The 17419-nt window shown below is 46.0% G+C and overlaps 1 protein-coding gene across 4 annotated transcripts in view; it reads right to left on the reverse strand.

Annotated features, from left to right (window-relative positions):
- QSER1 (glutamine and serine rich 1) overlaps nucleotides 1–5149 on the reverse strand; it is an 82779-nt gene extending 77630 nt beyond the window's left edge. Inside the window, exons 1-2 of one of the 4 annotated variants that reach the window (XM_051825482.2) lie at nucleotides 4842–4978; nucleotides 2999–3099 (exon numbers count right to left, since the gene is read on the reverse strand). Coding sequence is in view for 1 of the 4 variants with exons in the window: in XM_051825478.2 (XP_051681438.2) it covers nucleotides 4842–5017 (176 nt within the window). In the remaining 3 variants the exon portion in view is untranslated. Of the gene's footprint in view, nucleotides 1–2998; nucleotides 3100–3796; nucleotides 4592–4841 lie in introns of those variants that run through there. The other 3 variants (XM_051825487.2, XM_070071647.1, XM_051825478.2) reach the window with 3 other exon arrangements.
- Nucleotides 5150–17419: the final 12270 nt, after the last annotated feature.

Consider the following 17419-nt stretch of genomic DNA (forward strand, 5'->3'; position numbering starts at 1 on the left):
CTGTAGTAGACCCTGTTGGAAATTACAGATATAGAGATCAAACTAACAGGATTTGCTGAGGAATTAGACATGGGAAGGAACGAAATTAATCACACACAGCTCCAGCCTGGTAGACTGAGGCTACAAAGCAAATGGCAGCATAGTTTACTGAGCCTGGAAAGATTAGAGGAGGACCAGAGTGGGCATTAGAGTGACAGTCATGTTTCAGAGAAATACCTATTCAACATGCAATTGAAATGTCAGATTCTAAGTAAGACTACAGATATAAATTTCCAAGTCATCCTATATACGTGGCAATTTCACCTAGAGTGAATGGAAAGAAAAAGGAACTCCAAGTTCCAGAATATTCCAACACTTGGAAGCGGAGCAGAGAAGCAGCAAGTATATTATCACATCACCCTTCTGGACCACAAGATCTTCGGGAGGCAGGATCCTTTGTATTTTTGTGGCACACTGTAAAACTCTGAGGTGCCCAGCACATTTTAGTGAGTGAATGAAAGCTTGCCATTGTATTTCTCAAACTTTCACTACAAAAGCATAAAACCTGAAGATAAAGGCAACAGAGGCTCACATATGGTTGGTACTCAATTATTTGTTTAATGAAGGAAAGAAAAAACCTGGGACTGTGTTTTGGTAGACATATTTTAGTACTCACTGTTCCAGAAAACACAGCAAGGAAAGACAGAAAGTAGTAACCTGTACCCCACACTTTTTTTTAAAAGTTGTTACAGTTTAACTTTAAATAAAAAGATTTATTTATTTATTTGAAATTCAGAGTTAGAGAGAGGCAGAAGTAGAGAGAGAAGGTCTTCCATCAGCTGGTTCACTCCCCAGATTGCTGCAAGGACTGGAGCTATGCCCATCCGAAGCCAGGAACCAGGAGTTTCTTCCAAGTCTCCCACATGGGTACAGGGTCCCAAGGGCTTGGGCCATCTTCTACTGCTTTCCCACGCCAAAGCAGGGAGCTGGATCAGAAGTGGAGCAGCCAGGACTTGAACCGGCACCCATATGGGATGCTGGCACTACCCCACACTTCTAAGAATAATCACAAACACCCTAAACTCCTTATCTTGCTCCCTACTACAGGTCAGAGGCAGAATGTCACTCAGGGCTGCAACTGGAAGAAAAGGGACGTTAATGTCCATACTGAAGCAGAGTTCCGTCTTTCTTGTTTGGTTTTGTGTGTTGTGTGTGTGTGTGTGACAGGCAGAGTTAAGACAGTGAGAGAGAGACAGACAGAGAGAAAGGTTTTCCTTTTCCGTTGGTTTACCCCCCAAACGGCTGCTACGGCCGGCACGCTGCGCCGATCCGAAGCCAGGAGCCAGGTGCTTCTTCCTGGTCTCCCATGCGCCCAAGCACTTGGGCTATCCTCTACTGCCCTCCCGGGCCACAGCAGAGAGCTGGACTGGAAGAGGAGCAATCCGGACAGAATCTGGAGCCCCAGCTGGGACTAGAACCAGGGGTGCTGGCACCGCAGGCAGAGGATTAGCCAAGTAAGCCGTGGCGCCCATCTAGATTTCTTTCACGTCATAAGTATGCATTACATACCAACTATCTGCCAGGTACTAGAATTAGTATTAAGTACTAGAAGTACAAAAGCAAAACAGATAGGATACAACAAATACCTTCCATCCTAAAGAGGAAGGCAACTATTACATAAATATGTCAATATGTATCTTAAAATGATATGTTGTCTGTGACAACAGACACCACTGCAGTCATTGGGGCAGGAATCAGAAGGAAGGCAGCAGGTTTCTAACATGAAGTACCTTAATTAAGTCAACTTGGGAGGTGGGGATAGGGTAAAAGTTATCTAGTCGCTGGTGAGGACATGGATGAAGCCCTTAAGGTAGGAAGAAAATTAGGATGACCCAAATCCTAAACTTTAAGATGGGCCAGTAGGGCTGGCGCTGTGGCTCAGCAGATTAAAGCCACTGCCTACAGCACCAGCATCCCATAGGGGTGCTGGTTCAAGTTCCGGATGTTCCACTTCTGATCCAGTCTCTGCTAGCATGCCTGGGAAAGCAAGGGAGTATGGCCCAAGTGCCACTGTATTTCTCATGTGGTAGACCCAGATGAGGCTCCTAGCTCTTGGCTTCAACCTGGCCCAATCCCAGCTGTTGTGGAGTGAACCAGCAGATGGATGATCTCTCTCTTTCTCTCTCTGTAATTCTGCCTTTCAAATAAATAAATCTTAAAAAAATAAAAAGCCAGTAAATATAGAGCCATACAGGGAACATTAAAGATTTTTGAAAACTTGACCCTTGTTCTGTCACTCTGCCTTTCAAATAAATAAATAAATCTTTTTTTAAAAAAGTATTGTTTCAGACTCATAAGTAATTGTTTACCATGCATGTTCCCATCAGTTGATGAAAACGCTGCATTTCAAGAACAAGCAAAGACATAGGATGTTGGATCCTGTGTCAGTAACAACTAAATGTCATTACCATCTGTCAGCTTTTGAATAGGTTACAGGAAACAAGGTGACAGACAGGCTAATTCTTTATGGATAAATATCCACATTACATCATCCTACTGTACTCATTTGCACCTTCAGAAGAAACTGCCACAAAGGGGAACAAAAACATTCAACTGGTGCATGAATTATGAAAAAGCTTTTTTAAATGTCATAAAAATATGAATAAGCTTCTGAAATGTAGAATATTTTAAGACTTACAGGGCTATTTAAGATTCAGGATTTTTGATGTAACTGAATTAAAGAGGACTTTTGCACAGTTTGAGAAATAAAATGAGGTACAATTAAGAAGTGTGTACAGCCCTGTACAGATGGCCTGATCCTGACACAAGATGTTAACAAAGCAGGTTAATGGGGGAGGGGAAAGCCTGCATTTTCAAGGCTATAATTCAGCTGACCCCACCCCCGAAACCCTTTTTTAAAGCAGGAGGGCTAACATTTAAGAATTAGTAATTAAAAAAAAAAAAAAAAACCAGAAAATAAGTCTCTTTTAGATTCCATGGTCCAAGTGAATCTACTTACTGTTTTCAAATATGTTTGGGGAGTCACTCTGTTACTTTGATAAATAACATTTGGAAAATATGACAATTGGATTTTTAGATTCTTGCCTCAGAAGTATTCTGCTAAAAGAAATAACAGAAAAAAAAACTAGATAGTATTTCATTTTCATTTACCTAATACATTTTCCATTTGAAACAAAATATTCTGCACAAACAGCTATCACTGCTGTTCACTAAACAGCAAGCAATCTTAACTTGTGAAAATCATCATATTCAATGCAAAAGCTACTTGGAAAACGATGGTTAAATTATCACAAAAAAAAGAATAGGAAAAGTGTCAAATGTTTTTCATGAAACTTCTTGTAACAGCTTACTTATATATAATACAAAATGACTGCTATTTGTGAAAGGTTTCAGCGCTGAATTATTTAGCTCCAAACTGGTATACCACATTTATTTTTTCTCCCCGCTCTTTTAAACAAAGGACCTAAAATTTTCTAACAAGGTTTTTCCCCCCTCTTTCTTAAAGAAAATTTTTCTCATTCTTTCACAATCATCCCAAGGTACAATCTAAGACAAAGAACAGCTATTCGTCACACATATTTTCCAAATCATGACCGTGGAACTTGCATACAAACAAAGACGACAACCTAGAACACTGTAATATATTAAGTAAAAAAAAAAAAGTTCACTTCTGTCGTGCAAATAATGAAGAAACCTGATGAGATCACAAAGCCACGAAGCTTCCTGTTGGTAGCTGGGGATGAAGTCATTAGCAACCCAGGATTCCCTGGTCCTTGTAATCAGAAGCTGCACCTACCAGATTCAGTATTGTTCCGGAGAGGTGGCTTTAAAACACCCGGCTCCCGAATCCTCCAAGCCAGACCACGCCTTCCAGTTATCATTCAAATTGGACTGCTACACCGTGTGCCACTACTACACATTTCCCGCGAGCTTAAGTATCAAGCAGGAGCCAACATTTTAGATTCCCTTGGTCCTGCTGGAGGACAGATGAACTCTTGAACCCCACGCTACGTAACGAAGCCGAGATGGAGAAGCATGCTTCGGTTCTGGAACCTTTATGGCCGTCAGTGACTCCCCCTACCCAATTTCTCCCCAACTCTCAGTCACCCCCAAGGTCCAGAAAGCGCCGAGAGATCCCTTACTTCCTGCTGTTGTTAAAACGGGAGGAAACCCAAGAGCAACTTCGAACGCGTGGAAGAGAAATCGCTCGATCTTGGCCACCAGTGCAAACATATGTCACCCAGCCCCGGCGCAGCACTCGCGCCCCGCCGGGCCCCCTCCTCGGCCCCGAGCCCCGGAGGTTCTGGCTAGCCCAGTCCTCCTGGGTCCCCCAGGGTGAGGGGACACAGCTCTGCGCCTCTTCCTCTCCCGCTTCCCCCACCCTGGCCGCCGAGGCCCCCGAGACCACACTGTGGGCCACCGAGGTTCCCATACAATGGAATGTCACTGCCCCGAAGTCCCCGGCGCCTCCCTCCGCCCGCAGGAGCCAGCCCTGGGGCTCTCCCGGATCCCGAGTTCAGCCACGAGCCCAAACTTCACCATGTGAGAGCCCAGGACCGGGAGGTGACGGAGCCCCAAGACTCCCGCCCAGCCCTTCTTCCAGCCACGGTCCACCCCACCCCCCCGCCAGCCCCAGGCGCGAATCCTGCACCAGGCGTCCCCCACTCCCCGGGGACCACCCCATAGGAGTCATCAGCCCCCTCCCCTGAGCGGGAGCAAGGGCGAACGGAGGGCTCCCCGCCGGGCCCGGACCCCTGGGCGGCGCTGCACCCGCGCGAAGGCCCCAAACACATCCCCGGCCTTTCCTGGCCCACCGCGACCCCGCCGCCCACCCTCCCTACCTGGCCTTGAGGCTGGGGCTGCTGCCGCTGCTGCTGCAGCTGCTGCTGGCGGCGGCGGCCGCGGATCGGGGTTCGTAGGCCCAGGTCGGGGTGGGGGGCTGTGCGGCGGCGCTGGCGGGGGGCGCGGGAGGCGGCGGCGGGTCCGCGAAGCCCGAGGTCGCGTAGTTCCTGTCCATCGTGGGGGTTGCGTAGGGAGGGCGGGCAGCTGTGGGGGCTCCTCTAGGGCCCTGTGAGAGGGGGGCGGGAAGGGAGGGAGGGGCGGGGGGAGGAAGAGGAGGAGGAGGAGGCGGCGGTCGAGGGAGCTGCCCCCTCACATGGCCCCGGCGGGCAGACGGGAGGAGGGCGCGCTGGCGAGTCTGTGCCGCAAGAACCCGGGCCGCAGCGGGCGGCGAGGCCCCAGAGGGCCGTCAGGGAAGCGGCGGCACCCGCGGCCGGGACTCGCGGCGGCGGCGACGGCGGCGGCGGCGGCCGCTTCGCCCCATGTTGGTGGATTTCCCAGGATGCACCTCCCGCCCCCCTCCGCCCCGCGGCCTCGCCCCGCCTCCCCTCGGCGCCCCGCGCTCTCAGCTCGCGGGCCAGGCGGGCGGCCAGCGAGGCCTCCGCCGCTACCGGCCGCCTCACGAGGGGCAGCCGCGGCGGAGGAGCGCCCGCTAGCCGGAGCCAGTGGAGTCGGCGGGCGGCAGACTTCCCGCCCTCCGCACCTCGGAGCAGCGCTGTCCGCGCTCGCCGCGCCCCGCGTGGGAAGGGGCCGCGCCTGCCGGTGGCCCGGCGCGGGGGAGGGGACAGCGAGCGGCAACCTAGCGTGGGGTGTAAGGTGCGGCAAAGCGGGAGGCTGTCAGCGCTTCGGCCTGGACTTCGTTGTTGACCCTTCGGGTTATTTTGAGGGACTCAAATATTCGGTTCCCAGGTCGCTGTTTCTCTCCCTGCGCTCCGAAGCAAAAACAGCTGAACGAGCTGTTTTACAGTTGGTTTACCTCCTTCCTGCCCAAAGCTTGCAGGGCTACGGGACTCTTTTCCTGCTGTTAAGGGAGATTTATATTCAAAAGAGATTCAAATTCAAATGTATTATTTTCCAATCCTTGCTGAAAGGGCCTTTCCCAGGGGTTCTTATTAACTGTCCCCACCCCCACTTCGGGGATTTGCTCGCTGTGCGTTTCAGAATCTCCTGTCCCGAGACAAATACTGCCTCTTCACTGATTAGTCCACCTACCTTCTGGATGACTTTCAGAAAATTTAAACGCCCCACGCACTCTACGTTGGGTTTTTTGTTGTGTATTTGAGGCTTGGTGCGTTAGCAGGGCTGCACCCGGACGTTTCTTAGCTGACCTGCGAGTGTTTGGTTTGGGTAATGAGTGACTATTGAGGATCTTCTGTTGCATATCAACGCTGTCTGTGTTCCTTCTCAGGAGTAGTGAAGGTCGTGGAAATCGTTCGGCCCTTAAGACAGAAATTAAAAGTCAAAATGACAGTAAAGCATAATGACCACCTACCTACCTCCCTTTGGAAAAATCACTATGGCTTCAACCCAGAAATCTACCCCTCAAGATAAGCCCAGCATAGAGCTTTATAATAAACAGGACACACTGTCGCTGATGACCATTTGAAAAGCAGTTTAAACTTGGGTAAGCCCTAGTATGGGATTAATCTTGTTCTGGGAGATTGTGTTTTCCTCGTGGCGCCGACATCCTTTTGTTCTTATTCATCCCTCTCTGTAAGCCCCTCTGCACCTGTAATGTTTGGAGCCGGGTTTCCCCGGGTGAGGAACCGAGGCCGAAAGTAGTAGTTATTTACAAATGAATTCAAAGGTGTGGGCACAAATGACCTTGCCAATTTTATGTTAATTGGAGTATGCATTTACTGAGGATATCTTTGAAAATTCGTTTTCCTTGGGGGAAGGAATTTGCCAGAGTAGCCTGAGAGCCTTCCGAGAGGTAATGAAAATCTTCATTTACAACATGTATTTTTTTTTCCTGCAGAGTGGAAATCTGGACTCTAAATAGAAAAGTTTTCACAGCCAGATACTTTATGTATAAGAACTTATACTTTTGTGCGCACTGGAGTTTTGGAAGTGCAGGAAACGGAGTGGCATGCTGTAAATGTTTTATGGCACTTAGTTTGAGATACCCACCACTGGTGCTGGCAATACCAAACAAGTGGCAATAAAATCTTTATAGTCCCTCATACCATTATGTAGTTTGTTTATGCCACATAAATCAGAAAAGCTATGAAGGGAAAAGTTTAGTATTTCCAAATAATACTATGTTATTTTGCCCATTACATAAAATTACCTTGGTTTACCCCAAATGAATACAAACGTAGTTCCAAGAGTTACTTCATGTGTACATACAGTATCAATCTATTTAATATTTTTAATTGCCAAGTCATTCTTGTTTTGATGTATGTAAATAAATCTAAAAATGTGTACAGGGTTTGGCACCCATCTTCATTCCATATCACATTTCAGAGTGCCTGGGTTCTGAAACCTGGCTGCACTCTCAATTCAAGCTTCCAGGAAATGTGCACCTTGGGAGGTACTGGTGATGGCTCAGGTAGTTGGGTTCCTGCCACCCATGTTAGCAATGTGGATTGAGTTGCTGGCTACTGGCTTTGTTGCAGTTATTTGGGAAATAAGACAGTGAATGGTAGCTTCTTTCTCTCTCTCTCTCTATCTCTCTCTCTGCCTCTTGAATAATTTTTTAAACAATTTTATACAATTATGGGCTGCCAGCATCCCATATGGGTGCCAGTTCGAGTCTCAGCTGCTCCACTTCCCATCCAGCTCCCTGCTAATGGCCTGGGAAAGCAATAGAAGGTGGCCCAAGTCCTTGGGCCCCTGCACCCACAAGGGAGACCCAGAAAAATTTCCTGGCTCCTGGCTTCAGATCAGCCTGATGCCAGCCATTGTGACCACTTGGGGAGTGCACCATCAAATGGAAGACCTTTCTTTCTGTCTCTCCCTCTCTCTCTCTCTCTCTCTGTAACTCTGCCTCTCAAATAAATATATATATATATATATATATCTTTCTAAAAATGTATACAATCAATACTATCTGAAAAATGTCTTCTTCTCAACTGAAAATATGTTTACATGTCTTAAGAAGTTTCGGTGCTGTCTTTCAAAGAATTCCTACAAAACTACTTCAAGTCTGAATCAAAAGCCTAGAATAAAAGATTGTTGTTCTTGTTTTAAATAAAAGCATTCATTCTTTCAAGATCCAAATGAAACATTGTATCTTCCATGACATTTCCTCACTCCCCTAGGTAAAGTCAATTGCTTCTTTTCAATTGTCCTATGGTGTTTTATTCTGATTTCTACATTCTACCATATCACATGACTTTACAATCAACTGTGTATCTGCCACTCTCCTTCATAGATCATGAATTCCATAAAGTAGGGAATGTATTTGAAGCATTCTTTTATTTCCAGGACTTTGTGCTATGCCTGATATGATAGTAGGATCTAAATACATGTTTGTTGGGGCCCACGTTGTGGTGTAAAGCTACCACCTGCAATGCTGGCATCACATATTGGCATTAGTTTAAGTCCCCAGTGCTCCACTTTGATCCAGCTCCCTGCTAATGAGCCTGGGAAAGCAGCGGAAGCCCCTGCATCCACATGGGAGTCCTGGATGGAGTTCCAATATCCTGGCTTTGGCCTGGCCCAGCCCAGGCTGTTTGAGGCCATTTGGGGAGTGAACTATAGGATGGAAGATCTCTTTCTCTCTCTCTCTCTCTCTCTTTCTCTCTCTGGAACTCTTTTTAAATAAATATTTTCTTAAAATATTTATTTATTTATTTGAGAGGTAGAGTTACAGACAATGAGAGGGAGACAGAAAGGTCTTTCATCCACTGGTTCACTCCCCAGGTAGACACAAGTGGCCAGAGCTGAGCTGATCCAAAGCCAGGAGCCAGGATCTTCTTCTGGGTCTCCCCCATTGGTGCAGGGGCCCAAGCACCAGGACCATCCTCTGCTGCTTTCCCAGGCCACAGCAAAGAGCTGGATTGGAAGTGGAGCAGCCAGGACTAGAACCGGCACTTATATGGGATGCTGGTACCAAAGGCAGAGAATTAACCTACTGCACCACAGGGTCAGCCCCAATAAATAAATTTTAAAAATAAATAAATAGGGACCGGTGCTGTAGTGTAGACGGTTAAGCCACAGCCTGGAGTGCTGGCATCCAACATGGGTGCCATTTTCAGTCTCAGCTGCTCCACTACTGATCCAGCTCCCTGCTAATGCACCTGAAAGCAGAGGAAGATGGACCAAGTTTTTGGGACCCTGTGCCCATACAGGAAACCCGGAAGAAGCTCCTGGCTCCTGACTTCAGACTGGCCCAGGCTTGGTGGTTGCAGCCATTTGGGGAGTGAGCCAGTGGATGGAAGATCTTCCTCTCTCTCTCTCTCTCTCTCTCTCTCTCTCTCTCTTTCTTTGTATATCTCTGCCTTTCAAATAAATAAATCCAAAAAAAGAAATAAATAAAATAATGCACATGCTTTTAAAGCCTGTGTCCTTTTAAAAAATAAATAGAATGAGAGGCGAGGAGGGGGTCCAGTGTTGTGGCACAGCAGGCTATGCTGCTGCCAGGCTATACTGGCATCCCAAGTGAACACCAGTTTGCGTCTCAGCCGTGGTTCAAGTACTAGCTGCTCTGCTTCTGACCCAACTCCCCGCTAATGTGCCTGGGAAAGCAGTGAAAGATGGCTCAAGTACTTTGCACCCTTCCAACCACATGGGAAACCTAGATGGAGGTTCAGGCTCCTAGCTTCTGCCTGGTCCAAATCCATCCATTGTAGCAAGCTGGAGAGTGATCCAGTAGATGGGAGATGTCACTCTTTGTCTCTCCCTCTCTCTCTAACACTGCCTTTCAAATAAATAAATTACTTTAAAATAAAATGAGAGGAGATTAAAATCAAAGGTAGTTTGGTTGCAAAATGACTTTGGAGACCTTTCTCAGGACAGCAGTTTGACCCAGCAATTAAGATGTTACTTGGGACACCAGCATCCCATATCAGAGGGCCTGGGTTCCAGTCCCAGCTCTGCTTAGCACCCAGCATCCTGCTAATGCACATACTGAGAGGCAGTGGTGATGGCCCAAGTACTTGTGTCACTGCCAGCTACCCTCATGGGAGATCTTGATTGAGTTCCAGGATCCTGGCTTTGGCCTGGCCCAGCCCTGGCCGCTGTCACCATTTAGGGAGTCAATCAGCAGATGGAAGTTGTCACCCCTTGCCCCAACCTGCTCTGTATCTCTGCCTTTCAAATAAATAAATCTTTCAAACAAAAGGAAAATAAAAAATCATAATAATAAAGTCAGGACTGGCATTGTGGAACAGCAGGTTAAATTGTCACTTGAGACACCCAGCTTCCTGCTAATGTCCCTGGAAGAACAGCAGAAAGTGGCCCAAGTACTTGGGCCCCTGCCACCCATGTAGCAGACCCAGATGGAGTTCCAGGCTCCTGGCTTTGGCCTGGCCTAGCAGTGGCCATTACAGCTATTTGGGGAGTGAACCAGCATATTAAAAACAATCAATCTCTCTCTCCCCCCACCCCGTCTCTCCCTTTCTCTGTAACTCTGCCTTTCAAATAAATAAATATTTATTTAAAAAAATAATTTAAATAAAATTAATTAAAATTATGTAAATAAAATTATTTTTTAAATAATAAAAATAAAAAGGGCCAGTGCCACGGCTCACTAGGCTAATCCTCCACCTTGCGGCGCCGGCACACTGGGTTCTAGTCCCAGTTGGGGCGCCGGATTCTGTCCCGGTTGCCCCTCTTCCAGTCCAGCTCTCTGCTGTGGCCAGGGAGTGCAGTGGAGGACGGCCCAAATGCTTGGGCCCTGCACCCCATGGGAAACCAGGAGAAGCACCTGGCTCCTGCCATCGGGTCAGTGCGGTGCGCCGACCGCAGCGTGCCAGCCGTGGCGGCCATTGGAGGGTGAACCAATGGCAAAAGGAAGACCTTTCTCTCTGTCTCTCTCTCTCACTGTCCACTCTGCCTGTCCAAAAAAAAAAAAAAAAAAAAAAAAGGATTCTTTCTGCTTTCCACCCCCTTATCTCCCACTTCTTTCTGGATTTATTCTCAAGATGTATGCCTTAGATTATGCCCATGAATGATCTCCCACATTTTTCATCCTCTTCTTATTCCATTAAAAAATAAGTATTGTTTAGCCTAATGATTAAGATACTGACATCCCACATCTGAGTGCCTGGGTCCGCGCCCCTCACATGAGAGACTCAGATTGATTTCTTAGCTGTTGGCTTTGACCAGACCCAGCCCTGGCTGTTGTCGATATTTGGGAAGTGAATCAGTATACGTTCTCTCTGTGTCTATCTCTGTCTGTCTCTCAAATAAAAATAAAATAACTTAAAAAAATATTGGATTTAGACCCACTAGTTCATTACCCTCATCTTATAGTTGAGAAAACTGAGGCCCGCAGTTCAATAACTTGCTTTGAAGGAATGGAGGAAATCATTTGGGGCAGAGAGCAGTGGAATTTAATCTTCACGGAGGTGGCCTTGTTCATTAGCTTTCTGGGGAATGCAAAATTTGGGGTAACCTAACTAGAGATATCACTAAGTCCGTGCATTCCTATGTGACAAATAGGCCAGTCTTGAAACAGAAAGATCCTAGAAGATCAAGTTTGTGATATTATGAAGAATCTCAGGAGCATATTTGTAAGAAGTGGGTTGAATAGCAGAGGAGGGCTTGGTTTTCAGTTTTTCATTTCTTTTCTGGCACCGAGGAGAACTATAAGTCTTGTCTTTGCTAGGGCAGCCCTGGTTTCAATCTCTTAGATCAACATCAGAGATTAAATTAAAACATCAGAAACGAAGTAGGGGCTGGAGCTATGGCATAGTGGGCTAAGTAAGCTCTGCCTGCAGTGCCCATGTGGGATGCCAGTTCTAGTCCCAGCTGCTCCACTTCTAATCCAGATCTCTGCTAAGGCCTGGGAAAGCCTTAGAGGATGGCACAAACACTCCAAGCACTCCTTGTACCCGCATGGGAGATCCAGAGGAAGCTCCTGGCTCCTGGCTTTGGATTGGCCCAGCTTTGGCTGTTGCAGCCATTTGGGGAGTGAACCATGGGATGGAAGACCTTTCTCTCTGTCTCTCCCTCTCTCTGTAACTCTGCCTCGCAAATAAATAAACAAAATCTTAAAAAAAAAAGTAAGCCCTATTTGATAGGGTTGACCATATAAATCATCTCTGATTCCTCTTTCTGTTGCCTGCTATACATTCTAGGGAGAAAGTATTTGAATAGAACAGCATTGAAGGCTGCCACAGCCTCGCTTGGAAGCCACAGTCTCACTTGGCCATCTCTTCTAAAAGACAGTGATAAGTCAAAATCCACGCAGTGAAGAGAGCTTCTAGAAGCAAACTTGATCATCAATTTTGGATGCAGTGGTAGTGGTCTGAGCTGTGGATACAGAGTGACTCTTGGGCATTGGTAGATGACTTACCTGATCAGGAGACTGGAAGAAGCAAGTGAATGAATACCAGGAGGTTTGAGAAAAGAAGCACCATTTAAATAGGACCTGGAAAAATTTGGGGTATGGCCTGATCATGATGTCTTTAGATGAACGTCTTTTATCTCCCTGATGAGATTACAAGAAATATAAACCTTATTCTGTACATGATAGCAATTCTCATCAAAATAATATGCATTGAGCATGTGCTCATACTTGGATTGCTAGGTTCTGTGCTAAGAGCTTTACGCAGATTGTCACATCTAATCCTCATAATATCCGTAAGATGTGGGTAATGATTATTAGTAATCTTGTTTTACAGGAAACTGAAGATTAATGAATTTAAGTAACTTTCCCAACATCAGGTAAGCTACTATAAGACAATAATGAGAGTGGAGCTTCAAACCAGCTCTGTTTGACTCTACAACCCAAAGCTTAAGGAGCTACAGCTTTCTCCACTGAAGAGTTATATTTTCCTTTCCCATTAGTAAGTATTTTGTGGGTACTTTAAGGCTAATTCCTCAGGCATCATTCTTGCATCTCTGGTTTTAGCATCATCAATATTAGTTTCTTGTGGCTGCTGCAACAAATGACCACAAACTAAGTGGCTCAAAACAACAGAAAAGAATTGGCTCTCGCCATTCTGGATCCTGGAAATCTAAAATATAGAAGCTAGTTAGCAGGGCCACACTCCCTGTTGAGGCTATAGGGAGAATCTTCCTTTTCCATCTGTTGATGGTATTCCTAGGCTGGTGGCCACATCACTGCAGTTTCTTCCTCTGTCTTTACATTGCCTTCTGCTCTGTGTATCTGTCTTCTTGTCTATCTTTTATAAGGACATTTGCCTTTGGATTTAAGATCCACACAGATAATTCAGGATGCTTTCATCTGGAGATCCTTATTTATATCTGTAAAGACCCCTTTTTCAACTAAGGTAACATTCACAGATCTAAGGATTAGGATATCAACACATCTCTTGGAGGGCCATTGATCATTTCACTGGAGCACCCATTGATATTTTCCTGAACCAATCATTTATCATGGTTACCAAATAATGATTTTTCAAGTTCCATCATTCCTTCTACAATTAATAGTTATCATCCTTCTGCAAGAAAGAACTTTTCCTTATCCCCATCTATTACTTTTTTAATACTTTATTGATTGAAAGGCAGAATGGGGGAGGGGAGATCTTCCTTCTGCTGATTCACTCCCCAAATGCTTATCCCCCATTTATTTATTTATACCAATATATGATCATAATTCTTATTTTAGTCAATGAATTTGTACAGTAAAGGATTAACTCAACAGGTCTGGGCTTTTTAAAAACTGTACATTGCAAAGAAAGGTTTAGCCCCTGCCTGGCTCCAGGGTGCCTACAAAGCTATAACTTATTTTTTTCTCCTTAATGTTTATTCATTTTTATTTATTTTGAAAGGTGGAGTCTCACACACACACGCATACATGCACACACACACAGAGCTTCTATCTGCTGGTTCACTTTCCAAATGCCCACAGCAGCAGACGATGAGTCAGGCCAAAGCCAGGAATTGGAAACTCTATATGGGTCTCCCATCTGGGTTGTGGGACCCAGGTGCTTGAGTCATCATGAGCTTCCTCCCAGGGTGTGCACTAGCGGGAAGCTGGAGTCATGAGAGGAGCTGGGACTCCAACCCAGGCGCTGAGTATGGGATGGGGCATCTCAAGTGGCATCTTAACTGCTGTGCCAATCATCTATCTGAATGTATTTTGTAAGAGAATATCAAACCTGATTTTATTTTTTTAAAGATTGGGATGTTTACTTGAAAGAGTTACAAAGAGAGAAATACAGTGAGAGAATGAGAGATCTTTCATCTGCTGGATGACTCTCCATTGGCTGCAACAACCAGGGCTGGGTCAGGCCGAAGCCAGGAGTCAGGAGCTCCTTCAGATCTCCCATGCAGGTGCAGGGAGACACTGGGCCATCGTCCATTGGTTTCCCCAGGCCTTTAGAGGGAGCTGGATTGGAAGAGGAGCAGGTGGACTCAAACCAGTGCCCATATGGGATGCCGGCGTCACAGGCAGCTGCTCTACTGGCTAACCACAGATCTAAGTAGTTACTGAATCCTCTCCTGACAGCTGTGTGTTGGCTAAAGGGATAAGGCAGAGGAAAGGAATGTTCCTAGAAGTGCTTAAAGCTGCATCTGGAAGGAATGTTTACGAGGTCAGAGCTGGAACAAATAATCCCAAAGAAGTTATTAGTGTGTGGGGTGAAATGAGTGGGCTTGAATTTTTCTTTCTAAACATTGCAATCCTCCCAAACACAAGTTTACATGTTCCATCAGTATACAAAAGTGATCAAAGTGAATGTGATCCTTGAGTTTGGGGGCCCTTTCTCTTGCTCTCTACCCTTAGGTCCTAAGGGACCTCTTACAACTCTGAGGCTTCTTCTCTGTTAATGCACCTGGGAAGACAGCAGCAGATGGTCCAAGTACATGGGCCCCTGCCAGCCACATGGGAGACCAAGATGGACATCCAGGCTCCTGACTTCTGTCTGGCCCAACCCTGGCCATTGGAACCATTTGGGAAGTGAACCAGCAGACAGATCTCCTTCTCTTTCTCTCTGTCACTATGCCCTTCAAATAAATTAAAACTTAAAAAAAAAAAAAAACTCAGAAGCTCCTATGAAGACAGGTTGAAAACTACTGGACTAGGGACCAGCGCCGTGGCTCACTTGGTTAATCCTCTGCCTGCAGCGCCGGCATCCCATATGGGCGCCGGGTTCTAGTCTTGGTTGATCCTCTTCCTGTCCAGCTCTCTGCTGTAGGCAGGGAGTGCAGTGGAGGATGGCCCAAGTGCTTGGGCCCCTGCACCTGCGTGAGAGACCAGGAAGAAGTACCCGGCTCCTGGTTTTGGATTGGCGCAGCACTGGCCATAGTGGCCATCTGAGGGATGAACCAACGGAAGGAAGACCTTTTTCTCTGTCTCTCTCCGTCACTGTCTATAACTCTACCTGTCAAATAAAAATAAATAAATAAATAAAAAGAAAACTACTGGACTAGACAACCAGCTGGCATCCAGAGAGAGCAGTTGCTGATATGCAGGAAATGGAAAGATGGAAAGGTGAGTGGTTAACTTGTGGTACTAATATTCTGTCTGAGGTTTTCTCATGTCAGTAAAATTCTGATAGCTACATCATAACCTGTTATATTGACAGGCCATAACTTAACTAACCCTTTATTATTGGACATTTAAGTAGTTTCTTTTACTTTATTGCTTTGTTAGCAATACTGCAGGGAGCAACTTTGTGCATGGCCCTGGCTCCTCTGACTTCTCAGGGCATACTCCTAGACACAGACTTTCTTTGTCATAGAACATGGATGCTTCTTGGGCCTCTGGTAAGTGCTCCTTCATATCTATCATGCATATTGCCAAATTATTCTTTGGAAAAATTGTATCCACTTCTCTATCAAGCTCAATATGTGAACCTACTCTCTGGAGGGGATGCATGCCACATCTGCTTTTTGGACTTGCATTGTTGAAAATAAGGGAGCAGTAGCTACTTTTGTGTCATTTGCATTACAGTATTGAATCATTGTGGGTTCCTTTTCCCTTTAAAGTTCGTTCTAGACAGAGCCAATGTTAGCCGTCAAGTCCCAGTGCCCCAAGCCCAATGCCGACTAGACCTGAACATCCTTTCCCACCTTGCCATCTTGCTTAGATCGACAGCCCTCTTTCCTCTTTTCAAACACTTACCTGACAAAGTCAATACAGTTCAGTGATCCCTCTCCAACTCTCACTCTTAACTCCTGAGACAAATAATAAACAAACAAAATAACAAAACTTAAGGATAAAAGCCATTCTACTTGGGGCTGGTGTTGTGATGTAGTGGGTAAAGGCACCAACTGCCGCTCTGGCATCTCCTATGGGTGTGGGTTCAAGACTTGGCTGCCCCACTTCTGGTCCAACTTTCTGCTAATGCACCTGGAAAATGCACCTGGAAAATGCTAATGCAGCAGAATATGGCCCAAGTACTTGAGCCCCTGCACCGATGTGGGAGACCCGGACAAAGTTCCTGGCTCTTGGTCTGCCTGGCCCAGCCCAGGTCATTGTGGTCATTTGTGGAGTGAAGCAATGGATGGAACACCTCTCTTTCTGTCTCTTCCTCTCTCTGTGTAACTCTTTTAAATAAATAAATAAATAAATCCTAAAAAAAAAAAAAAAAAAAAAGAAAGACATTCTAGTTGAGAAACAAGTTATATGAAAAAAATATTAAGTTAGAGTTTTTGAGATTATGAAAGTACTTGTGAATGTTTTTTCAAAGGTTTATTTATGTATCTATTTTTTTAAAAGTTGTCTTGAGCTGTCTTTTCCTGCTTTCCCAGATGCATTAGCAGGGAGATGGATTGGAAGTGGAGTAGCCGGGACTCGAACCAGCACCCATATGGGATCAGGTAATAACTCTACACACTACACAACACTGGCCCCTGGACATTTGGGTTTTTCCACTTTAAGACTATGATGAGTAGTACACACACAAGTCAAGACACTACTTGGGATACCTGTATCCCATATTGGAGTGCCTGGGTTCAAGTACTGGCTCTGCTTCTGAATCCAGCTTCCTCCTAATGTGCATCCTGTGGGGGGGGGGGGGGGGTTGGCAGCAGCAAACAATGGTTCAAGTGCTTGGATCCCTGCCACCCTAGTGGGATTGAGTTCTGAAATCCTGGCTTCACCTGGTCCAGCCCTGGCTGTTATTGGCCTTTGGAAAGTGTTTCTATGGGTCTGTGTCTCTGTCTGTCTCTGTGTCTATATCTGTCTTTCTTTCACTGCCTCTCTACCATTCAAATATGATTTTACCAAATAATGCTGCTGTGAACATTTTTGTACAAATGTTTCCTTAAAAAGACTTATTTTATTTATTTGAAAGACAAGTTACAGAGAGAGGTAGAGATAGAGAGAGGTCTTTCAGCTGCTGGTTGATCCCCAGATGGCTGCAATGGCCAGAGCTGCACTGATCCATAGTCAGGAGCCAAGAGCTTCTTCCAGGTCTCCCAGGCACTTGAGCCATCTTCCACAGCTTTCCCAGGCCATAGCAGAGAGCCAGATCGGAAGTGGAGCAGCCGGGACTTG

The sequence above is a fragment of the Oryctolagus cuniculus genome, chromosome 1 (genome assembly GCF_964237555.1).
Source record: "Oryctolagus cuniculus chromosome 1, mOryCun1.1, whole genome shotgun sequence".
NCBI lineage: Eukaryota > Metazoa > Chordata > Mammalia > Lagomorpha > Leporidae > Oryctolagus > Oryctolagus cuniculus.